Raw genomic sequence first — 26204 nt, 5'->3', positions numbered from 1 at the left:
CATTATTTGTCTTTAAATTCTCTCTTAAGTGTCTTTGCAGTTTCTGCATTATTTTGACTACTTAAGAGATTATTTTTGATTGCCGGGGTCCACGCACATGGGCGGGACTATTCACTAGATTATGACTATAACAGAGATACCCCTACTACAGAACTGGAGTTACAGGACAGAAACTACTCCTTATTTTTGATTTCTTACTCCTAGGGGTATGTAGAGAACATTCTGAGGATGACTATTATGCACTATTATGCAAAGAAATTATAGGATATTCATTTTTAAGTGCCCCAAATATCAAAGTCGAAATTGGGTAAAATTCACTGTTTAAACAGCATTCTTTCCATTTTGAGCAGCTTTTAAAGTGCCTTAGGCTTCAGTAAATGCATATATTTAGGTATAATACAAATAGCTAACTTCTATATTGTTAGACAAGTATATTGCACACTGCTTACAATTGAAAATATGTATAAAAAACCAGGAGAAGTTATTCTCTTAAAACTGACAAACAGGGGAATGGGTCTGGTGTTCAGCCTTGCACACAGAATATGACAGCTGGGAAGAGTTAAAAGTCAGTTCTATATTTAGAAGCCTGGCAGGGCTACCAGAGCAAGGTCTGCTTTGACATTTTGACATCTGAAACTTTTTGAAAGACAAGATGGCAGCGCAGGGAAAGAAGGAGGAGTTGTGCTTATTTTTTGTTGGCAAAAACAAGTTTTTATGCACTCATATGAATATACCACAAAGCAATTGTATATGTGAGCTTGGCCATATATACAGCACTAATGCTTTTAGTTTGGTGGTTACTAGGGCTGAGCCAATGGGATTTCGTTTGAATTCATTCGCCCTCATGTTTCATTTGTAAATTTGCTAAAAGGGTTTGAGGTTTGGGTATTCATGTTTTTTTTAGTTCTCTCAAATGTGCTATCTACCTCCTATAACTTTGTTTATGCCCGTTGCTACAAATAGGGGTTGATAGTGTTGACAGAAGTGAAACCTGTTTCAGGGTTCCTACTGTCAAAATGGGGGAAGGAGGCTAGCTCCGCTACCAATTAAGGCTAGGTAATATGTATGTTGCTCTCTCCTTTTCTCAATTCTTTTTGATCCTGTCTAAGCTGTCTGTGAAATAGCAATAAGATATTTAATTGGCTATTCAGTAATACTGTTTTAAACATTGTTATCATTAATAAAATGAATACAAATATATGTTATGTTACTGCCCATCCTGTCTGATGAAATTATGACACGATAAATAGTCTAGATTGTTGTTCCCTTATTTGACCTTTAAGGGGAGCTAGATGTGGGTAGTTTATGTTCTAAAAGTCTTAGGTGATAACACCATTATTGTATGTTATTCCATGATATATAGTTTTGCAAGGGCATTGCTCGTTTTTTTATTAGCTAGTCCTTGTAAATAAACTGACAGTCCTTATTAGAAAAGTAGAACGCAGGGAAGATGCCCATGTGATCCTTAGCAACAACAACAAATGTTTTGAAGGAAATGTTGTTTTATAGATAAGAAACCCTGTTAAATTAGCAGTTTTAGATTTTCCTGCTGCTCCTATAAAATGAGGCATGGTCCGAAGCGTACAATGTAGGTATAGCCCACAAATATGTCACACCTATCTCAGTTCTCAGCCCTGAAGCTGACTATGATTTTAATCATTTACATGTAGGAGTAAGGGTAATATGTGTTAGTATTTCTCTGCATTTTATGTTGGTTTGTAGACCTTGTATACCCTGTAAAGCGCTCTGATACCCTCACAGGTCAAGTTTGCGCTCTATAAGACACTAAAATAACTAAATAAATAAGAAGAATCATTTTAGAAGTGTCTGCAGTCCTGTACAAGTCATGTAAAATTTATAAGCAAAAGTGTAGAACATTTCCTTTTTTTTAGGGTTTTCAAATTAGTACACAGGAATACACCAAAGTAAGGATTTAGGGTATGTCTGAGTTGTTTTTCTCTTTTCCTCTGAGTTTAGTAAATTAATACAGACTTCCTTGGCTGCTTGGGATTGGGTGATGTTCCTTTTATACTTGCCAATAGGTCCAGGCTGTTGTTTTTTTCTTACTCTTTCATAGATAAATGAAAGTGGTTCTTGGGTTCCTTGCTAATATATGTGGCGTCCCAAGACTAGGAACTATTTTAAAACTATCCTCTCTGTTGATAGACTGTTTCTGTGCCTTGTCTAAAGACCTTTTGTTCTGTCCACCAATAGATATTTGCTGCCTTACAACCATTGCCAGAGGGGCCCGGACATCAGATTCAGCCTGGAGAGTCAGCGTCCGCACCAGTCCAGCTTGAAGTCAAAGTGAAGGTAACCAGCACAGGCATTGCTGGCAACTAGGACCTCAGTGAAGGCGGAAGCCCTGAGATGTAATGTGTACCCCTGCCACTGTATTGGGCGAAAGACGGGGTCACAAATCAGAAAGGAGAAATCGTGGAACACGTTTATTGATGCCCAGCTGAGAGTCACAGACCGACCAGAATGGCGAGGAGACTTTGCTTGAGGTGACCCCTTTTGAAACAAGGGTTGCTTCAGAGATCCTAGCATCAGGCCTCTGAATACTGGTCCCAAAGTGAATGCAAGTTTGCTCCTTTGTTTGTTGGTCAAGAGATATCTGGATACACTGGATGCAAATGTGTGGCCCTAACGAATGAGCAGTGCGCCAGCACAGCAATACAGGAGTTAGGGAAGGACTTGAGATTAGGGTACAGGTGCTGTGTCTCTGGTGCCTGTTAAATTGAAGTGAAGAAAACTAGTGCACTGCCTGAGACACTGGACAGAATCGCTAAGAGCATTTGACCTGGTGGGTGACTGCCCTATCCTGAAAGAAGAAACTTTTTTCCTTGAAACTGGGCTGTGATTCTTGAATTGAGAGTTGTGCAGCTCAGCCGTAGTAAACAACAAGAGCCTGCTTGTGAGGCTCAAACGGACACAGGGAGAAGACTCCCCTCTGGCTTGGTTGTACAGCTGCTTCAATTTCCCTATGGACTTCTTCTTTTTCTTGTCAATAATGTACCACTTTGGATGTCCCGTTTTTAAGGAGGAGCAGCCCTTTGCAGCTCTTTGTCCTAATTCCTATGGCCCTGTGTGGTCCTCCTGGTCCCTTGGAGCCAGGATTGTTTTTGTAATAATATGTTTAGTCGCTTTAATATTTGCATTAGTTGTACTTATTATGCACGAAAAACATTTTTTTGAGCAACTAAAAAATTTGACTTTGCTCTTTCCTTGAATGTATTAAATTGATGTTCTAGCCCTGATAAAAGGAAAATGGAACAGTCTAGTGAATATATTTTTATTAGAGATGTCCTGTCAGCTATACTGAAATTGAAATGGATGGTCACTGAAATGCATAGGAGCCCTGAAAATGTTTACTAGATGATTCTAGGATTTACTTTTGCTTAGGACCAGAAAAATCATAATTCTATTTGTAATAGTGGTCATTACTCTCTCCTGCAATCTGTATGTTAATTATGACCCGATGCTCGGTTCCCTTTGTATTCCTGCTTATACCCGCTTAATGAAATGTTTAGAATGGAAAATGCCCTCCTAGCAATGAATTAGGATATTGATAAATTTATGAAAATGAATGTGCACATATTTTCTATGTTCCTACTGGATCATAGGAATGTCTTTAGCTCATGCTAAAAGGACCATCTGTTAAATATTGGAGGGATTTGTTAGCATGAGCTGAAAGCCATTTTGTATTTCTGGCAGCCATCTTGTTTGCCGTGTGCTGCCACATGCTCGCCATGTGCTCTGTCCTCCCTCAGTGTTGACTGCTCTTGTAATCTGCCTAGAAACGAACTATATTCAGCATCTTCCACCTTCACACCTGCTCAGTTGAGCTTGCAGCTGTCCTCGCAACTGTTTCTAATCTGTAAATGTCAGGATGTGTTTGCCAAAAACAGCCACAGTTAGCTCCTCCCACTTTGTTGAGCAAGCAGATCTTGTATGCCCATAATAGTCATTTTGCATGCTTACATGTGCCAGGACCTCCCCTTGGTCTTATGCTGACTATGTAACCCTAAGCATATATAAGGCCCCAGTTTTCTGTACTCCTTAGACTGCCTCATTCATTTGCTAAGGCTTCTGTGTTGTTGTAAATGAATCTAGGACCCTAGTGTAATTTTCCCGATTCATGCCCTCATATAGGTATAAATTACCCGATCCTTATATAGGCATAAGAATCATTACCATATTTAGACTGAGCCTATGCAGCCTAAATACGGCATGGCTACTTTCACTAAGTTCCGAGAATCAACAACGATTTCTTAGAGAAACCCGCCTTCAGCAGCTAGGGACTTCCCCTCGCCTGAATACTAATTTATCTAGGAATCATGGAGTTTTCACAGAACTGGGTCTTTGAGTGATGTTATTAAGTCCAATCATACGTCAAACTTGGCACCTTCAAAGTATAAATATGCCTACATTTGCCCAGACAAACACACGGTGGTTTGGAGCAGATCGACTAACTACTTGCCCGACGCCCTGCAGCAGCAAGTGCCGAAGGAAGCCGACCCTCCAGTTGACGCACTGAGAGACGCTGTCTTTTCTCTTGCCGATAAATCCAGCTCCAGTGTTTCCAGCCTACCCTTGCGGGTTGCTGGGAAATCGAGTCCTGAGAGAGAGATACAAGACCTCCTTCATTCTAAACCAAGGTACGGAGTTGATGAGACCCTTCGAGAATTCTTGGAATAGATTCTGGGCAGAGAAATACTAAACTTAAGCTACTCCTCACTTACTTCTTCCCTTGTACTAGACTTAGGTTAGGTACACCGGGGTCGGGGTAAGCGTATTTTAGAAGCACCAGTTGAGTACTTTTAGTCATTATTTTAATACTGTATGTATTTTATACGTTTTAAGGCAACTTATGGCTTAGAAACCATATCATGCATTTACAGTACTACTTTATAATACTTTTTGTATTATATGCCCTGTACTTTATAACCAGTATTACTATTGTAGCAGTACATTTCTTATGCTTGAGAAAGAAGACTGTTCAATAAATACTTTTTATTGAAAACGCCAGTCTCTCTATTTTCTCAGCACCTCTGGTGAAACGAAGCATGCGCGATTGACTGAGTAAAATAGTTATCTATTGTTTCCGCGACTCTAGAGATTGATTTCTTATTCTTGGGAAACAAAGTTGTCATGTTTATGCGGTTGTCAAAAACTAATCCCTTCTTGTGAATTCGAGAAAGTTTCTAGTGACCTCTGAACTAGCTGGCACTTACAATTAAGTTTAATATATACGATAAAGACCTAGTCGACCTCAGTCCTACGTCTAATTTATAGTATATGTTATTCCAATGCGCAGAACCTATTGGGAACATAGGAACTACACTAAAGTGTGACGTAGTCTCCCTCATCTGAGGTTTAATAAATATGTATTTTATATTACAGCTTCTGTGTCAATTTCTTCTTTGTTGGCTTAAAAGGACCAAGTATCAGTGAGACCCCTGAGAAGGTTTCTCTATTTTCTACATGTGTGTCACGAACGTTTGGGGAAAGAAACGTCAGCTTTTTGTGAAAGGCCTGCATACAAGAGAGGAGGCATGTTCATGCAATCGCTCACACACATACCCCCTATCTCAAGAACACCCCTAGGGTCTAGTACTCACATTCAACATGCAGAGTGTTGTAATTGTGAACCAGGCACATCGCTGAGTCCCAATATGGTGCTGTCCAAATGAGCGTGTGCCGAGGCGCACCTCAGGGATATTCCCCAGCAGTTATAAGTCACTACTCTCCCCCAGGAGAGTCCACAGCCAAAGTCTAGGGAGGAATCCCAAGAAACACAGGAAAACGCAGAAAGGAAAAGAACAAAAATAAACAAAGAAGTTGTTCCCACTTATCTGGGATTTTACTCGAGATTGCCCACGACTTCCTTCAGCAGGTGGGGGAAGGGGGGGGGGGGGGTTGCTGTAAAGCGGAAAATGCAGCTCGCAACACAAGCTGCTGAATTGACCAGTGTGGCTCCGCCGACACTACAGGATGAACACCACTGGCGTAGCTGGGGTGGGGGGGTGAGGGGGACGGTCCTCCCCGGGCGGCACTATTTTTGAGGCGGCCGACTGGAAGGCCGTTGCGGCCTTTATAATTTATTTGGGAACGAACACAACACAGTTGTCCCCAAATAAATTATAAATCGGCCGCAGCCGCAACAGACCTCCAGTGCCGCGGCCGCCCGTGGCCCAGTTTAAATGTGCAAAGGACAGCTGCGCCGGACTCGAGTGGCATGGGACGCGTGTATGCACCTGACCTGACTGGTCCGAGAGTGCTGCCAGCAGCTGCTGGTACCGTACAGTTGCCCTGGGCTATACCTCACAGAGCGAACCATTGACGGTGAATGAGACTAGAATCGAGCGCCGCCGGGACCGCCCTCATGGCCCATAAAGTGATTAGAGAACCCTCTGTGACTCCTGTAGATTATGTTATCCTGCTTGGTTTGTTGCTTAGCGGGTCAAGCATCTGATACACGTCACAAACCAGTGGAGTGAGGGTGGACCAAGAGTTGTTGGACGGAATGTTTAGAGATGCTGGAGGTCACTGTAATGTTATTTTAATTTTATTAGGTTCTTGCAACGCAGCTGTTGCGGAAAAAGATTGGTGGTATGAGATATAGGAACGCAGTCAGACGCCTTGAAAGTTTACTTGAGGATCTTTTCAGCTTCACGCAGGAATGTCTAAGTGCCAAGAGACAGCTCCACCGAACTTCCTGAACAGTGATCATGCACACGCCACTTTTCTCTTGTAACACACTGTTTGCTACCTCTCACATTTTGTTTGCTTTAGGTACTTGCACAAGTGCCACCATTGCCCACGTAACAGGAACTGAACTCGGAGGAGGCGCACCCGCCATACGCGCTGCGAGAGCCAACACACGGCTCCGTGCAGTACATAATCTGAAACCGAAATTGATACCGCCGCAACTCTAAGAAAGAGAGTACTTATCTGATGAAGCAAACACTAACGTAAACAACTATATTGGGTCGCCTCCGAGTACATTATACACGCCCTGATTTATTATTCATAAACAAGATTTTAGACTGTTGCTGGACGCACTCGAACCAGCTTTCACAGGTCACGGGCCAGGCTGGGTCGGAATTATCACCAGCTAAGCGACCTTTTTTGACGTCGATACGGCCTTCTAGCCCTGATGAATCGCGAAGGCGATGAAACATACCTCTAATTGTACTTTGTTTTCTCTTTTAACCTGCACACGTCACTTTTTCCTCCTGTATTGCACCGTTTGCTACCTCATGTATTTTGTTGCTCACAATTGTCACTTTTGCCTCATGTAACTTAACGTTTGCTTTTGTAATTTGCTCACTTGTAATTTTCTCCTCATGTATCATTACTGTTCCTATTGTGAAGCGCTCTGACGCCTTCGGGTAAAGTCCGCGCTATATAAAAGCACATAAATAAATAAACTTAATGGGTAATTGTTAGTCTGCTCTCAGCTCGAGTGGCTGAGAGTGACTGCTAAAATGTTACAATTGTTCTGCCCCGGCCTCATTTCGTACCTGGCTGCATATTTCCTGTGGCGCAGCGCAGCTTTGACACTAATTAGTCGCCCGGGCGGGCCTGCCCTCAGAGGCTGCGCACACCATGGGGGGCTCGGACTCCGTGTCAGTGCTCCCACAGGTTTTTTGGGGATCCCACTGTGAATTAAGGCATTCCTGGCAGGCACACACTCAACTGCAGACCAGAACTAAGTCAGTGACTTGGTTTGCAATGCCAAGGGGCTGCCAGGTGAGACACAGTGGGCGGCCCGCCCGGGAACTAGAGTCAGCCAGGGACAGCCTGATCAGTGTGCAGGCCGCAGCCCGCGGGCCGGGCTACAAACCTGAATTGCCTTGGCCCGTGGTGTTTTGCCGCCTTTCCTGTAATTATGAGCTCAGCCTGCCTGCCTGCAGCTAGCTCTTGCAGACCAGAGTCACTGCCTGCAGCTCCACAGTCCGGACTGAATCAGAGTCATCTGCGGCCGGCCGGCCGTAGCCCAAGACAGTAAGTACCAGCCACTGTGAGCCGGTATTTGTTTGTAATAGACTTTCAGGCACCTAATGGGAGCTAATGACTAATGAGTAATGTGTATTTTCTTTTTCGGTACCCTTCCTCTAAAGGTGCTAACTCGTGTATAACTAATGAGCACAAGTGAGAGGCTAATGCCCCCAACATGCAAGAAAAGTGTCAGAGGAGGAGTTTTGATAAATTATCTAATTGTTTTAATCTCTAATGTAACTTGTAACCTGTATGAGATACGCTGTTAAAGAGCATTCTTTCGCCTGGTGATGACATGTTCCATCATTCTTTGGCTGAGGGCCAGATGGGGGCTGCTGAATGGTCCCCGGAAACAATGCAGCCCATTCCGGAAGTGCTTTTCCAGCCAGTTAATCTGAGTCCGGCATAATCTGATAATGGTTTAATTGGCGTCATAGCCCAAGGGGCGGCAATCTGAGGGATAGGCCCGGGCGCCACAAGCTCTAGCTATGCCCCTGATGAACACGCCCAGGGAACAGAGCGCGCACACACACGCTCTGACCGGGCACTGGGAAAATATCCAGAACGCAGATGAAAGGCAAGACGAAAACAGGAAATCCTTCTGACACTGAAGCTCCAAATAGAGTTGTAAAGCACCGGGAAAGCGTGAAGGAGGGGTTTATATCATGCCCTCTATTAACCAATAATTACAAGCACACTTCCTGAGACCGTCCCAGAGGTTTCTGGGGCATGTAGTTCACCATGGTCATTCGTCTGCCAGTCATCCCTAATAGCGCAAAGAAGGGTTTTGATTGATCCTACCGGGGAGGTTAAAGATAAAAAATACCTCACTCTCACTAAGGTATCTCTTATTAGTAGTGAAAGTGGGCATAGATTAAAAAAATATATATGAGGGGGTACACTACAATATTGTAGTCTTAAGACCCTCCCTTAAGCTGTCGACATGATTAAGCCCCTACAACTGGCCTACAAGTACTGGGTTTTAAACAGGGCGAATATAATAGCTCCGGTGTCAGGGTAGTTCCACTTTAGTAACTGATCATGCAGTGCTAATTAGACACATGCAAGGAGTACATTTATTCACCTTAATGTAGTATACAGCACAATTGTGTCACCTAAAATGGAAACAAATACAGTAAATTTACTGTGTGTTTGTGTTGCAGCACATTACATGCATACCGGAATTAGAGTATGAGTGCCCACACCAGTATGCATTTGTATAGGTGACAATGTGAGGGGTGCATGCGATTTTGGATGAAATTGTTTTGAAGAACCCACGGGTTCCGGAAGTACCATCAGATGATGTAATATGCTGCAACACAGACACACAGTGAATCTACTGTATTTGTTACGATTTTAGGTGTAACAATTGTGCTGTATACTAGATCAATACCAAAGGGGATGATGGATGGAGCGTTTGAGCAAATCAAACACTCACTCCCAGTCAACTGATCTGGGTTCAATCCATCATCATTCTTTAGCTCACTCCACCACCCCAGTTCAGACATAGCCATATTCAAATCAGTCTGACCCTGTGCCTCATGGGAAAAGTCCAGCCCAAACTGCCAAGCCATGTCTACCCTGGACCGGAAACAAGCATCCTGGAACCGGTTTCGGGTTCATAACCTTCATCAGCCAAGCTATCTTGAATCAAGTGGCAAAGTGAGCAAGGGACCTACGTTGGTATCGCTGTATACTAGATCAAGGCGAGCATATTTACTTCCCGCATGATCAGTTGCTCACTGACGTGAAATTACATTGACATCAGTGCTATGATATGATATAAGTCCTGATGAAATCCCGGGACCTTGTAGGTCAGTAGTAGGGGCTGAAACATGTTGATGGCTTAAGAGAGGGTCTTAGGACTATAATATCCTAGTGAACCCCCATATATTAATTTTTTTAGTCTAAACCCACTTTTACTACTAATAAAGGGATACCTGAGCGAGGTATTTTTAAACTTTAACCTCTCTGGTAGGATCTATCTAAGTGCTACTGTAATGGGTTGAGCCCACTCTGCATTTTAGGGGCTGCGTCGGATGTGATGATGAAGCATGCAACTATTAGAGTGGGTGTGGGTCATATCAAAGAATTATTTTCTTTACAGTTACATGTTGGGTCTGGTTCCTGAGACTAGGACCAGAAGTTTGTTCTTTTAGGGCAAAGGAGTACTTTCGTTTTGAGTATTAACCAAATTTGTATCAATATCTAAGAGGATGCTGGACAGGTACATTATAATTTCTATGTGAATGAAGGAGGACATTTTGTTAACCCCGTCGTACTAGCACCAAATAAAACAAAGCCTTTTTGAGTCTTAACACCTCCAGAAACCGTTTATACATACTGGGCAAAAAGTACATTCAATGGGGGAAATCACTGCCTCTCTCTCCTATCAGACTTCACTCATGTCGTTCTTTTATCATATCTTAATCCATGCCCATAATTTCCTTTTTTCATTTTTAGGGTTAACCTAAAATGGGTAGGTTTGTCTATACAACTAGAACTTGAGTAAATCATATGAACCTCTTAGTAATGCAAAGCATGTACGTTTGTATAAATGCATATACATTGTTGGGAGGGTGTAAAATCTGAAAATCCAAAGGAAATAGTGTGGTCTGAGTATGCTGAAAATTAATAAATGATTTGCCTGCTCTCTCACATTCGCTGCGTACATCTTGAACATAATCTTCCATAAAGCTGGAAACCTCATCTGTACTGTGGAGCGATGGCTTATAAACTTTTGCATCTTCTGTCCTAAACTTCTCCATCTGCAGTCCTAAAGTCCACTGTCTCACCTCAGTAAGTACGCACGTATCTGATCTCGCCATAAAACGAAAACCATCAGTAGGGATAGTTTGAAGTTTAACGGCTTCAGAGAGAATTTTCTTCTTTTAATTGTGAAACTTAAGTTAACTCTTCTGTGCTTCACTTTTCTAGGATTAATACAGAAATACCTAATCCATCACCGGCAGGTTTCTTGCTGAATTTCAGCCTCCAGGTTCAGTAATCTAATTGCTCTTTAATATACAGGTCTTAAAAAAAGAGTTCCTAATGAAAAACCTCTGTCTCGACCAATTTTGGAAGCTGATGGGATATAAAAAAAACTCAGGTTGTTTCCCTGAGAAGATAGGATGCTTCATGTAAAGCACAGAAATTCTTAGACTGAGAGAGGATATTACAACATTACATTACAAAGTAGTCACGATCTGCCACATTTGTTTTAGGTGAGGACCTTTCCATACTTAAGGTTTCCTATGAGCAAATAATTTGGTGTATGTTGTTTTATGGGGCCTTCTTGCATGTAAATAAATTTATAGACTAGAGGGACCTGTCTAAATGCAGTATCTGGAGCAGAGATGCCGACAGCAACCACCCACACTCAACTGTTACTTGCCACTTACCAAACCTTGGTTGATGAAATATTCAGCAAAGTAAACAAGGGCCAGGGGAATCATGTATTTCAGGACCCACTAGAAGAGAAGCAGAGAAGCAGAGAATCAGAGTCAAGGAAGACAAATACCCTTTAGGGCACCCTCACTAGAATGATCCGCCCTACTATAATGCAGAGGCTGTCCATTTCAGGCATGTTCCATACAGTGACCTTCCCAGTTTTTGCCCGGCTTCTCCCTCTCAGTCATGCACGCAGCAGTAATTAAACATGGGGAGCATTCAAGCAGTCTCTCTCAAGCATGCTGCATGCTATAGTCCACCCTTGTGTGTGCTAAGCCTGCCCCTCTCAGTTATACTTCTGACAGTGATCATGCCTATTATGCGCAAAGCCAGCTCCTCCAAGACATGATCCATGTAAAAGCAATGAGTGTGGCTACCCAGTTCTTCCCCAGCTTCCTCCACTGTACAATGCCCTTATTCTTCCACTGACTGGCCCACCTTAGTGCATTCCCTGGTATGTCTCAATAAGATCTCCTCCGTAAAGCGAATTATCCACATTTGTACCTTGCCTTGCAGCTCCAGGTATGCCGCATACTATTGGTTGCTTGATACTGAGCTTATATTGTTCCACCCAGTTAAGGTTGTATACTGCGAGCCACCTTGCATAGCCTATCCCTCCAATCTGTGTTCTTAAAAAAATTTCCCGACTCCTCCCAGACACTTACCTTTACAACATTCCATTTCTCTTGTAGTGTCAGAATAGAGGCCTGTTTATCTGTGCAGAGAAGATATTGGTTAAAGGAAAATGAAGCCCACGGGCTGAAAAACAAACCTAAATCTATGAACTACAGGCACAACAGGGAGAACACTCAAAAAATAAAAGTCGATTAAAAATAAGCAATGGCAAACCAAATCCATCTGGATTCATGTTCACAATAATAATAATAATGGATTTTTATTAGTGAACAAAATCCACATTTTTTTTTTACTTGTACTTTATTCACAATTGAACAAAAGGTTCAGTACATTTTGTCTCATCAGGTCAAGGAGCAAAGAAAAGAAAAAATAAGGATTATAATACAGTTCAGACTACCCGTAAAGCCTTCTACATTAGACCGGGTAAACTGTCAGTGCTCTCATCCGGGAGCCACAACAAAAAACACATAAGTTTATATGAACTTGCAGTACAATTCCCATTGAGATAAACTTATTCAAGATAAAATATAGCAATAAAACAAGAAATAAACATTGCAGTGACAGGCAGATGGGTGCTATCTATGAGCCTTCCGGGGCAGAGAACTGTCCGACCCGGGATCAACCAATACAGGTTCGTGATCTATACATGCCTCAGTAACGTCCGGTAGGACACACAGCCCCAGTCTCACACAGGTCCACAGGACACAGGACAGTGGATCACAGCTACTCCCATCATCAGTATTGCTATGGGCCAATACCCTCTATTCATTTCCAACTACCGTGCAACATCAGTTAAACATTCAAGGGACCAATCTCTGGTGCGAACGTGGTCAAGGCGGATCCCGCTACCTGAGAGGGAGCCAATACTGCATCCCCCAGCCCCTCATCCGACATCAGGCTCACCAACATATCCAGGGCTTAAAGTGGGGGGGGGTCTGAGAAAGGGGGTCTCTAGGGGGCTCTATTTTCAGGCCTCAAAGGTCAAAGGTAGGGTGACCAGATGTACCATTTTTTTGGGGTGTTTCGGGTGAGCATGTACCCCTGGCATCCCCACACCAGCTCGATCAAAGGAGCAACTAGAGTGCCCACAACTCCTTGGTAGTGTGCTTTCATCGCACCATTGTGTCGATTAATGGTAACGCAAGTGGGATCATTTAGCAACTTAAATCACTTTGTGTGAGAAACTGCCTAAATTTTGATATCTCTTCTTTACTTATGATCATGGGAAATTTGCCTGTAAAAGTCCAGTCAAACAAAAGTTAGACGTGAAATAATACAAACGTGTTTGCACAGAAGGAAATTTTGTGTGACCGCATCATAACAAGGATGTGACAGCCCTATTTTTCAAGTGTGAGAACAGCAGGCTGATTTTGTGTGCTGCAACGCTGGCCTGCATAATTACCCAGTTGTTTGGAACACCACAAGCCTCTCGGCCTGTTTACCGTGGGGTGTGTCCAGTGCATTGCATTGCATTGCTGCGTTTAGCCAGCACGAGTCCCAGGAGGGAAAATCTGTGTCGCATACGAAACCCGGTATTGGGGACAACGAGAACACCCAGAAAATAACGTTTAAGTGAAGCCTCAACTTGGAGTTCCGTAACTTCCCGCAGCACATGCAATACTTCTGTCCAGTTTATCTGAACCTGGGCACAGTTTCAAATCATGCGAGGGAACCCAGAATGCCCCTGAGAGAGCGCAAAAACTGTGTTAGAATTTTTAGGGGTGCATCATATTCACAAGTAATCCGCACCCGCACATGTAGAGGCTTATAATCCTGTTTAAATGTGACATAAAGCTATGAACTCATGTACCAGAATTTTCCATATCTGCAACATAATGTGTTTTAAAATACTAATGCCATGTAATCCAAGAAATGTATTTTTGAAAGTAATGCTAGTTCAGTTAAAGTGTGTTTAAAGAAGCATCACGTATTCCAATGCATGTTTAGTAATTCATTATTGTATTCATGTAACAACATAGAAGTGTTTAGTTGGGAAATGTATTATTTTCTTTTTGCTATAATGATGTAGGCCTAACGAGTAAAACTGTTTGCCAAAAGTTAGGGGGTGACATCTCGAAACTTGCAGAGGCCCAGGTGGGGATAACGGATTGAGTAGGCCGAGTTAGAAATGTGTCTGCTAACTTTAAATCATGGAGCTGCCCCTTTCCTAGAAGGTTGCCTTAAGGAATTAATTGCAAGTAGCATGTTGTTGCGAACCGATTTATGTGCGTTCCTTTGCAGGTGCAAGGTTAGCCAAAGATAGTAAAGAAGGGCCCATTGTATCTGAGAGTTAGAATGATAGTTACAGACCCGGAGGAGTGGTTGTGGAATTTTAGGGAACCAACTTCAAGCGGAGACGACTGTGGGACCCAAGGCCGTTTATCAACGAACAAGGATGAAGATATCAAGGAGAAGACCCTTTGAAAACTGACACTCTGAGAGGGGCGTCCCGTGGGGCGTGTCAACCGAATTGTGGGTTTCGTATTAGGGACAGCACCCCGGGAGGAGAGCAGAGTAGAAGCGCACAAGGGCGAAGAAAGATGCTGGGTAGGCAGAGAGCTGCTTGCAAGATGAACTCAAGAGGCTAAGCCCGAACCGAGTGAGTGAACTTCTTTGGAAGTCACCACGGCTGACACCTTTTTGTTAGGGAAGATCCGGTTGTAGGGATGACACTTAGTATAGTGTAGGGATAGACTTATCCTGATGTATTTCTTCTTTTCTTCCATGCCTACCAAGACCCAGATCATAGCAATCCTTGCAAGCTTAGTGGTCTTGGAAATTATATTAGTGCTGTTTCTCAGTCGTTTGAGACTTTTCCGTAGGATTATGTTTGTATTAGTACCTGTGTATTTGCTGAATCTTTTACTGAGGTGTTTATATACACAATTGCTTTTGGCTTTATAATAAATTTTCAAACTTGACTTTTGTCAGTGGTTCCTTGGGGTCTAATCGACCTGTGACGGGATTCTAGAGATCTATTTCAAATTCTAGATTAAGTTTCCTGCCTTTCCAGTTGGTAGCAGAGTAGGATGGTTTATCTTCTAGAGTGAAGGTAATCCATATAGGTTAAGATTTCCCCAAGGCCCATAGAGATCCGAAGATGTGCGTCCATAGAGCAGCGGACGGAGAATGGCGATCCACGGAAGATGACGGAGAGTGACGGTGCGGCAGAAAGCAGCAGGTCGTAAGAGAGTGAGTATAAAAAAGGGTCATGCGTGTTAGATTGCGGTGTGTATTGTGTCGTTGTATTGTGTTGTCTAGCGGAGATTGAGTGCCTGTAGTGTGAAAGGAGAACAGGTTGTGAGCGCACGCAACTGGTGAAAATCTTAAGCTCAAGGAGAGTTTAAGTGGTTCGGGTGTATCGAACACTCACAGTAATTGTCGACCATTGAAAGGGGATCATGAGGTACCATTGATTGCCCGCAGGACCGAGATAGGGGGAACGAATGTGTGAGTGCGTGGGTAACGGACGCTGGTCGGAAGTTACTGTGTGTATGAAACCTATCAGATAGGCGATTGCTTGGTCGGAAGTGATTATTTCAAAACGTATGATTGGGACGCATGCATGACCGAGAGACGAGCGGAGAAAGGAGGGGAACTGCTGCAAACGGAGGAGAGTGACGTCAGGAAGCGCCGCGCTGGGATAGGACGGTTAGTGTGAAGCCGCGCTGAGATAGGGCGGTTAGCTGGAAGTGAGTGACGTCAGCGAAGAGCCGCGCTAGAATAGGACAGCCAGAGTGAAACCGCGCTGGGATTGGTGGATTGTCATTGGGAAACGAACAAGAGTAGTAAACGAGAAATTGTTGCGGGTATCATCATGAAATGTTTAAAAGGATTGCGAAGTTGTTTTTCCGGAGAGAAGAGGCTAGAACCTCGGGGTGGGGAAGAGGCTCCACCCGAGGATACGCCAGCTCATTACATGGCTACAAACGTTGGATTACATACTATATTATGGCTTGAGAACTGGTGTAAGATGACTGAGGGGAATGAGAAACTAACGTTTCCCAAGTACGGGACATTCAGATTAGAGGTGTTGTACCAGCTCAAAGCGATTATGTCTTCTTTGCGACCTTTGCCTAGGCCAACACAGTTCGAAGCATTGAATGCATGGATCAGGGCAGCCCACGAAAAAAACGGACAGAAGACAAGAAAGAGTGAACAGATCAGTTAGGGCAGTGCAGGATGCGAGGTGGGATGCACTAGCCAAGAGATGGAGAGTACAGACCATAGAAGGGGATAGGTTGTACCCATTGTTGGTTAGTGAAAAGGAAGCACAGAAAAGGAATACAGAAGACTATGACAGTGAAACGGAAGATAGTCTGATAGAGAGGCTATTGTCGGACAGACCACCTCCATATAATCCAGAAATAGAAGGGACCTCACCGCCACCAACAGAAAGGGGAACATCGGCAGTGGACGGTGGTATCCTAAGAGAGAGTGACTTAGGTCCGGTAGGGAACAGGGCCGTCTCAGTGGAAAGTGAAGTACCTCAACTGGCCCCGGAAGCAAGAGTAGTGGGAAGATTCACTGTACAGAAGGTACACTGTGAAGAGGGGGCCAATGCTCAGAGATTACCAGATGCCCTTACGGTACCTGTTACCATAGGTTCGATAGTGTCAGTATACAATCCAGAACAGGCACGAACCGAGAGTCTGCCGCAGATGGACAGGGAAGGAAATACCAACGAAGGTAGGAGTAATGTGGCAGATGAGTGGAATCAATGGTCCAGACCGATAGAAAGGAGCACTCCTCTGGCAGCGTCAGCAGACTCCTCAAGAGAACAGGGGGGCTTAAGAGGACCGATGGATCTGAGAGGACCACGGCCCGGTCGATTAGAGAATTGAGGCCAGATTTGAGGACCTGGGAGACAGTTGCGGATAACCAGAGTGACAGGTCAAGAGACGATTGCAGACAGTGGGGTTCAGAGAACAGGGAAATATCCCATTGCAGGTCCAATGGAAGTAGACAGAATGGGGACCGGGGGAGTGAGGAAAATAGAGGTACGTTCACCCCTGGAACTGTAGAAAAACGACAAGAGTGGGACTGTGAAAGATGGGAGAGAGGGAGTGTTCCCCATAACACCCCTGAGGAAGATAGAAGGGTGAGTCAGGAATGTAAAGGGAAAGACCCAAGCGAGACTTCTAGCCAAGGCACATTGAGAGCAGTGATAAAGGCAAGGAGAATAGATGTGTTAAGACTGAAGTCGGAAGTAGAAGAGATAGTGGAAGGTACAATACCCCTGGAGAGGATAGAACTTTACGAACCAGATGAACTGCTGTTCGTAGCGAAAGATGTTACTCGTCGAGCTAGGGCAGCTCACGAGAAACTAACGGAATTAGCAAACAAATATTCAGTGGACTTGACCAGGACCAAGGCGTTCCAAGGAGGCCATAGGTTGCAGTATACAGATCAAGATCTTGACGAGAAGAGAGTGATCGGATTAAAAACTCACATCAGAGAACTAGTAGTGGGAATCCGAATATGGGTTCAATTGGACAAATGGGAGGAGAAATGGTCAAAGAAAAAAAGTGTTAGACGGAGCACCAAAGAGACTCCTCCAGGAACGGGGCTAATGCATGCAGAGGCATACCCCTTGAGGGAAGTAGCCCATGGAGGATATGTGCACGTACCCTGGAGCAGGGGAGATTTGGCTGCCTTTACGAACACATTTCCAAAATTGAGGGAAAACCCGGTAGAATGGTACAAGCAGGTAGAGAGGTTTGTCAAAATTTCAAAAGTGCTGTGGGTTGATCTGAACACACTGTTTGACATTGTGGTTCCAGGAGATCTGTGGGTAGCGTGCAAGGTCAGTGTCGAGTGGCCCACAGAGGAGCCCGAACGGGATACACACACGAATGGACCTTCACCAAGAGTGATGGTAAAAAATGAACAAGTGATTACGTGGTTGAAAACCAAGGTGCCAGCACAAGACATAGATTGGGTGAAAATAGATCGAACTAGACAAGAACCAAAGGAGCCAGTGCATGAGTATTATGAGAGACTGCTACAGATATTCAAACAGTGCAGTGGTCTGGATGTGATGGATCCAAAGGATATGGGACAGTTTGTGTCTAAGTTTGTTTTGGGCTTGAGACCCGAGATTTGTCTAATGATACAGCAACATCTGATTTGTTGGCAAAACAAGCCTCTAGACGAGATCCTGAGGTACGCGCGATACTGCAGTGATGAGATAGGCTCAAAGACTAATTTTATTTATTTATTTATTTTTTTGCATTTGTAATGCGCACAGATACCCACAAAGGGTTTCCCGGCGCCAGGACTCAGAAACCAGCAACACAGAAAGCAAAAGCGACCAGAGGCCACCATTATTTATTTGTTGAAAAGCCAGGTTTTAACGCTTTTCTTAAAGCTGGCAAAGTTTTCCTCCTTTCGTAGAGCTGGGGGAAGGGAGTTCCAGAGGACTGGTCCCAGATAGGAAAAGGATCTCCCTCCCACTCTGGCCAGTTTAAATCTGGGTACCACAAAGTTTGCTGCATTAGAGGAACGGAGGTTACGTGCAGGAGAGTAGGGCCTAACTAATTTTTGCAAATACGTTGGTGCGGTTCCTGCCTTTATTTTAAACATATAGCTCAGGGCTTTGAACTGAACCCGGTTCTCCATCCTGAGCCAATGCAGGTCCTTAAGGTGCTTAGAAATCCTTGCTGTCCTGGGGATTTTACACAGCAACCTGGCTGCGGAGTTCTGGACTAGCTGAAGCCGCCTGATCACGGCTAGGTTGGAACCCAGGTAAAGAATGTTACCGTAGTCAAGCCGAAATGTAATAAGGGCATTGACTACGGTCTTCTGGGTATCCGCAGGCAACATCCAGATAATCTTCTGCAGCCATTTAAGGATAGTAAAGCAAGTCCCAGCCACTTTGTTGACCTGCTGTTTCATCGATAGTGTGTCATCGATGTGCACCCCTAAATTCCTGACATGAGTAGCTGGAATAGGAAAGGCGCCCAGGGATGGCGGCCAGTGAATATCCTGCCAAAGATCTCTGTTTTTACCTAAGAGAAAGATCTCCGTCTTCTCCCCATTGAGCTTCAGCTGGTTCGTTGACATCCAGCTGAAGACTTCATGAAGACCCAGTTTCAACACAGAGGGGGATGAAGGATCCGAATTGGTGAGGAAAAAAATAATCTGCGAATCATCCGCATAGGTCATAAGTTCTAAACCAACTCGCTCTGCTAGATCGGCGAGAGGGCGGAGATACAGATTAAAAAATAACGGACTCAAAATTGAGCCCTGAGGCACACCATGGGGCGAAACAAAGGTGTCTGACTGAGCCTGTGAAGACGAGATCTGAAACGTCCGGTTGCACAAATAGGATTTAATCCAGTCCAGCGCTGCCCCTCCGACACCATCCTCACTCAGCCTGATGAGCAGTCTGTCGTGTGAGATGGTGTTGAAGGCAGCACATAGATCGAGCAAGAAAAGTGCAACCTAAGAAGACTAAGAAGCTCAAAGATAAGCTGATGCTAGTCCAAATGCAATCGGGAGGACAGGATCAGTCAGGAAGTGGAACGTTGGGGAGAAGATCGAACAGCCAGAAAAGGGACAGTGAGGAGGGCTCAAGGCCAAGGGTGGATCTGGCGACTCTGAAAAAGACAACAAGGTGTCATCAGTGTCACGAGATCGGGCACTGGAGACGTGAGTGTCCCCATAACCCAGAGAATCAGGTACATGAGGAGGAAGAGGAGAGTCAGACTCCCCAAACTCCGAGATCAACAGTAGTCAAGCTCAAAGTGGCAAAAGGGGGGACCACCGCTCATAGAGCCCCCGTTCCCCAGCCACCGAAGATCAGAGCAGGGAATAAGATATATCAGCAGATGCCTCTCCTGATAGACGGAGACGAATACTATGCTTTTAACCCAGTGACAGGAAGGTGTCTGGACGGGGAGGAAGAATGCACCTTGGGAGCAGCATTAGAGATAGACCAGAGAGGACCCTTTGTGGATGCGGAGGTAGCTGGACACCCCACTACCTTTCTGGTGGACACGGGTGCAACTCGTTCTACTGTACGGTCCGCAGTGGTCCCTAACCTGCCTCTGTCGGGACGGACCATTCAAGTTGTGGATGTAGCGAATAGGAAAATGACAAATCCACTGACCGAGCCAGTTCCAGTGAAAATAGGAAACTTCAGGGACAACCATCAATTTGTGGTGTGTGATTCTAGTCCTGTGTGTCTGCTAGTAAGGGACCTGTTGTGCAAACTCAACTGTACCATCTATTGTACACCAAAGGGAGTAGAGTTGGAGACAAATGACGATGATGCCGCCTTTAAGGTCGCAAACACACGTCTGTGCATAGAATTGTATCCTGCACTCACAGTGGAAGAACTCCCCTGGGACTTAAGGGAGACCGTCAGACAAGAGGTTTGGGATTTTACAGGAGAGGAGATTGTTGCGTGCTTATCTAGGTTCCTGATCGATACTGTGACCTTATGCCCCTATTCGGCTATAAATCCATTTATTCCCTATATTGGCATAACCGTTCAAGTGCGATTTTCTGAAAAGTCATCTCTGGCCTCACACGAACAGAGCCACATTCCAGCATGACTCTCTGCTACTTCCTTTGCGACCAATTAGTGCAATGACAGAGCAGCAGTCACTATCTGATATTCCTAGATAACACTCCGAGTTCTTCAACAAGATAAAAACTTAGCAAACCTGGAAATCCCCGCTTTCTATGTTTTGATTAGTAATGGAACTCTAATGAGCAACTGATAACTGTCACTTCCTAGTGACATCTTTAATTGACGTCTTATGTCCAGCAAACTTGCGTCAAACCTGGCACCTGTCAGGTATAAATATTACCAATGTTGCCTTAAGCAATGTGAGCTGTGAGCTACAAGCTACTGTTGCTGATGCTGGCTGCCTGCATGACCCTGTGTTGGTAAATCTAGCACTCTGTCGCTGCAGCCTGCTATCCTGTGGTGGTGAAGCTGCTGATTACCATTATCGCCGCTACAGCGCGAACTATGGTGCAGTACGCTTAAGGAGCTGAACAGCCGTCCTCTGCGAAGATATCCAGCAGATTCCAGCTGCCCGCGGACGCTGTCCCCCCTCCTTCCTCGACGCGCTGAAGAGAGCCGCTCCCTTTCTCGTGCAGAGAAATCCAGTCCCGGCGCTTCCGGTTTACCCTCGCGGGTGACTGGGATATCGAGAGAGACCCCTGAAGGAGATACCAATCCTCCATCATTCTATTCAGAGGTATGGTGTTGACTAAACCCTTAGACGAGAATTCTTGAAACAAACCTTGGCAAAACCAACTTAAATTAAGCTACTTACTTACTCCCCTTTTCACGTGTTAGGCTTAGGTCAGGCACACTGGGGTAGGCTTAGTTAGAAGCACCAGTTGAGTATGTTAGCCTAATGTATATATGACTGTATATATGTTTTATTACTTTTAAACCATTGTATGGCTAAGAAACCATACCAATGCTTTTACAGTTCTATTTCGCAATACTTATCTTACTGTACGTACTTTTTATAATAACAGTTATTGCAATTGTGGCAATACATTTCTCTTGTACGAGAAGAAAGACTGTTCAATAAATGTTAACCTTTATTGATACACGCCCGTCTCTCTATTCTCTACATCTCGTGAAAGTAAACTGCACTAGACTGACTGAGTGAAATACATGTCTATTGTTTCACACGACCCTAGAGATTGACTCTTGATCTGAGGAGCAAGGTTGTCATGTTGCACGGTTGTTGGAAAACTGAATCCCTTCTTGTCTGTGCCAAGGAAGCTGATCACTTCCTATGCAGAGAAGAAAGTTTCCAGTGACCTCTGAGCTAGTTGGTAACACAACCCAATTAAGTTTAGCATAGTCAGTGGAGGCCTGGAATATCTGCAGTTCCACGTCGATACTACTGTTTATTATATTCCAATGCGCAGGGCCTAGTGGGAAACTAGGAACTACACTACATGGCGCCCAACGTTTGGTAAGGCGATAAACTAACGCAAGACAGTTAGAGTAACTCAGTCGTGCATGTTTCACACCCCTTTCTCCCGTAAATACTCCAATAGACGTCTGGAGTGGGTGAAAGGTTAAAATCCGCCCGACCTTAGTAGGAAGAGATTCCTATGTAAAGCTCCGGTTTATTCAACGTTGAAGGATACAGTGTTCCAAAATATTGTGCACCTAATCTTTGTCTCCTTGGAGACCTACTCTGCAAACCTGCATTTTTAAAATGTCAGTAGAAAACGGAACATCTGGGGCCGCAGTAGATGCGACTCAGCAAGGTCCCGAACAAGCAGACCCGGATGCTATTATCATCCCGGTACACTTAAGAAGATCTATAACTTTAAAACTTATAGAAAACGGACTGACACCTCAGGGTGGTACAGTAATTTTCGTGATAGAGGCTCACGAGTATCGGCAGACAGAGGTATTCTATTCATGGATAAACTTTCCAGCGGCAAACGCTGCAACACAAGAGTTTCACTATTACAAAATAGAGGAACCTCCGGGAGAGTACGCTCCTTTCGAGGAGATTGAAATCCCACTTAAATTTCAAGAGCACCTGCTCTGGTTTAATGGCGCCCTAAAACACAATAATCACATAACCAGGCTCGGTCCACTAGGTAGACCAGGAGCAACGTGGCCGGTTCTAGCCAGCTACACACCACATCCTGACATTGCAAGAATGTCAAGAGAAGAGCTGTTAGTACAGCTAAACACATTAATAAAAATACATAGGCAATTAGTCCAATATGTAATGCGGACTGCAACAGTCCAGCCAGCTGGTAATTCACACCAGCTGACCCCTCATCAGGGGAACACAAATAAAATTACACCACAGAACATACAGTCATGTCTTGGTAAAACACCCGTAAAACGGGAACAAATTCCTTTCTGGTTAGCACAGAAAATCACTCAAATAGAGGCAGTATTTCCTGATACTACCCCTATTGAGAAACACAGAATCTTGACCATCTGCCTTCCTATGGGAATCGCACCACACGTGGAGGACTGTGACACTTGGGGTACAGTCTTTGCTTCCATTTACACAAAAACACACGGTGTGCCGTCTATGGCGGTAATACCAGAAGTGCTAAAACAGATTCAAAATGAATTCGGTCCAGAGCCCGCTTTAAATCTAGGTATGAAATTACTGAAAGACTTCAAGCAGGTCACGGCTATATTATTAGCCAACATAAAGGGAGAAGCAGCATCTGTGGCGATTCGCCAGAAGTTGAGGGAAACAGATATAAAAGATCCTGTTGAGCTTGCAAAAATCATAGAAAAATGCTATGAAGAATTAGGTAGAGACAGCTTGGGTGGAAAACCAGTTAAGCCCCAACTGCTCGAAAATCCTGAAAAATTATTTATTAAAAATAATTTAAACACTCCTAAAAAGAGCTGGGATGGGAATAAACAATCCACTCCCAAGGAAAAAGTTTTCCAGACCAGAGGAAGGTCTCCTCGACGGAGGGAAAGAACTCCGACTCGAGAACGCCAGTCTCCCCAGAGGGAGCCCTCTGAGAAAAGATATAACCTTAGAAATAGGGATAATCTGAAAAAACCTGAAAGATATCAAAGTATTGATACACGTCCCTCTCGATCTTTTCCACAGAATTCGGAAAGAAGAGGACGGTCAGACCCAGGAGAGCACACCAAGTCCAAAGACAAGGAACCTGCTCAGAGTAAAAAATCTCAATTTCCTAAAAAGAAGGTAGCCAGTATTAGAGTAATCAACCATGCCGAGAATACTGAGGACACAGTTGAAAAACGGGGAGTGGGCATTGACAATGTTGGACAGTGCAGCAGAAATCAGTATAGCGCGCAAGAACTTGATGAGTCATCTGGAGACAGTGGACACGAATGAGTACATTCAGGTTGAAACTGCCGACACCAGACTTAGCGAGCCCCATAAAATATACAAAATAACATTGCGTATGGAGGGTGATAAGACTAGGAAAATTAAGGGTCTATTTTGGGATAAGCTCTCAAAAGGCTATGATATTCTGTTAGCTGAAAAAGATTGGCCCCCGGAGTTTGTCAGGGAGTGCCCTCGTGGCGAAGAAGTAATTATGCCTGCCTTCTCGAATCACATACCGATTCATAAAAAATATACATATGCACGGAAATGGGCGGTAGCCCAGGCACCTGCATTATATAAAAATCATGTAGGATGGGATGAGGACTCTCCTCCTCACAAAATCCAACTAAAAAGTGAACCAACTGCCCAACGGCAGTATCCCATAAAGCAAGAAGCTAAAAAACAGGTCAGGGAGATCTTAGATCAACTTGAGTACCAGGGGGTGATTGAAACATGCACCTCTCAAATGAACAATCCTTTGTTTCCTGTCTCCAAGCCAGACAATTCATATCGTCTAGTTTTGGACTACAGACATCTTAATACATGTTGCAAAACTTTTGCAGTACAAAACTCGCATAGTGCAGCCCTAATGAATAACATAGTTAGAAAAAAATATAAAACGACATTAGACATATCTAATGGTTTCTTTTGTCAAAACATTGCACCAGAAAGCAGATATTTGACCGCTTTCTCCGCATTTGGGTCGCAGAAAAAATTCTGTCGACTCCCACAGGGGTTCAAGAACAGCCCAGGACTATTCTCAGCTAGGGTAACAGAGTTACTACAAATCTATGATGATGAAGCATTATCTTACGTAGATGATATTTATCTCACAGACGACGACTTGGATACTCACTTGAAAAGAGTGAACACCATCATACTTGGGTTCGCAGCAGAGGGTTACAAATTCAACTTTAAAAAGTCCCGAATTGCCCATCTGACAGTACTATTTTTAGGGTACGAATTATCAAGTGAAGGGAAAAGCCTAGCGGACAACTTCTTAGAGAAGTGCGCTGTACTCCAAGCTCCAAAAACGCTGAAGAATTTACAATCCATTCTAGGGTTTCTGAATTTCGGAAGAACTTACATCCTAAATTACGCAGAGAGGGTTAAACCTCTCTACGAACTAATTAAACCTGATTTTAAACAAATCAATTGGACTCAAAAACACACAGAAATTTTGAGATCACTGCAAACAGACATGTTAGCAAAAACAAAATTAGATACACGTGACAACACGATCGATCTTGTAATCCGAGTCATCCCAGGAAGATGCGGATTCACATACCTAACCTCTAATGAGGGAGAAAAGGTACCAATTTCAATTAAATCTCACTTGTACACACAAGCAGAAAAAACATTCAGTCACACAGAAAGAACTGTGAACGCAGTGCAAATCGCATTAGCAAATGAACGAGAACTAGCACACGGCAAAAGGATTAACATCCTCACAGCGGAATCCGCCTTCGAAGCGCTATTCAGCCCAGTAAACCTGCCTACAGTGTCACTGGATCCAAAATGGATACAGTTCATAGATTCTCTAGGAGCGGAAGACGTGAAATACTATTTCGCCCCGCAATACGAAGAACTGAATGATTTAGAGTATGAAGAAGAATATCCTCTGCCAATCGAAATTCTGCCTCTCCCATTATATGCCTGTATAATCTATACAGATAGCTCTGTACAGCATTTCAACGTAGAGAGAAAATCCTACGATGCAGCATGTGCGATCATTAAATGTCGTTGGCTGTGCGGTAAAATCAAACCGAAAATAACAAAAACTGAATCAGTAAAGTACTGTTCGGCTCAAAGAACTGAAATCAGATGTTTAAAGATGGCGCTCGAAAATGCAGAACGCGAATTCCCCACACTTATAGTGTGCGATTCTCATTTTTGCGTCAACTCTTACAACAATAAACTACAGAGTTGGATCGAAAACAATTACAAAGATGACACAGGTGCCACAATAAAGCATAAAAAGCTCTGGAACGAGGTAGCTCTTTTATACAAAGAACTACAAAAGACTCACGTGATTCACGCAGAGTCTTCAACGTGATGGCGTTCACGTTGCAGGGAATTCATTGGCTAATACAGCCACCGCGGAAGCAACTAAACCGGCTTCCGTAGCCACAAAAAAGCGTACAGATAAATACATGGACAGGGAAACCATGCTGGCAGTAAAAACGACCGTAAAAGGCGACTGTGCAGCACTACCCGTAAACTATCCACTCAATTATGCATACATAATCGATGCAAACTCCGTTCCTTTTGCTCGAA

The 26204-nt window shown here is 44.0% G+C and overlaps 1 protein-coding gene across 2 annotated transcripts in view; it reads right to left on the bottom strand.

Moving 5' to 3' along the window:
* CLN3 (CLN3 lysosomal/endosomal transmembrane protein, battenin) overlaps positions 1–26204 on the bottom strand; it is a 936006-nt gene that overhangs the window by 234950 nt on the left and 674852 nt on the right. For both annotated transcript variants that reach the window (XM_086932190.1, XM_086932191.1), the window contains 2 exons: positions 12123–12172; positions 11409–11477 (listed from right to left, as the gene is read on the bottom strand). In XM_086932190.1, coding sequence (XP_086788316.1) covers positions 11409–11477; positions 12123–12172 — 119 coding nt within the window. The remainder of the gene's footprint in view (positions 1–11408; positions 11478–12122; positions 12173–26204) is intronic.

Source organism: Lissotriton vulgaris, chromosome 7, assembly GCF_964263255.1.
Source record: "Lissotriton vulgaris chromosome 7, aLisVul1.2, whole genome shotgun sequence".
NCBI classification, from domain to species: Eukaryota; Metazoa; Chordata; class Amphibia; order Caudata; family Salamandridae; genus Lissotriton; species Lissotriton vulgaris.
This window is presented reverse-complemented; position numbering and strand designations above follow the sequence as displayed.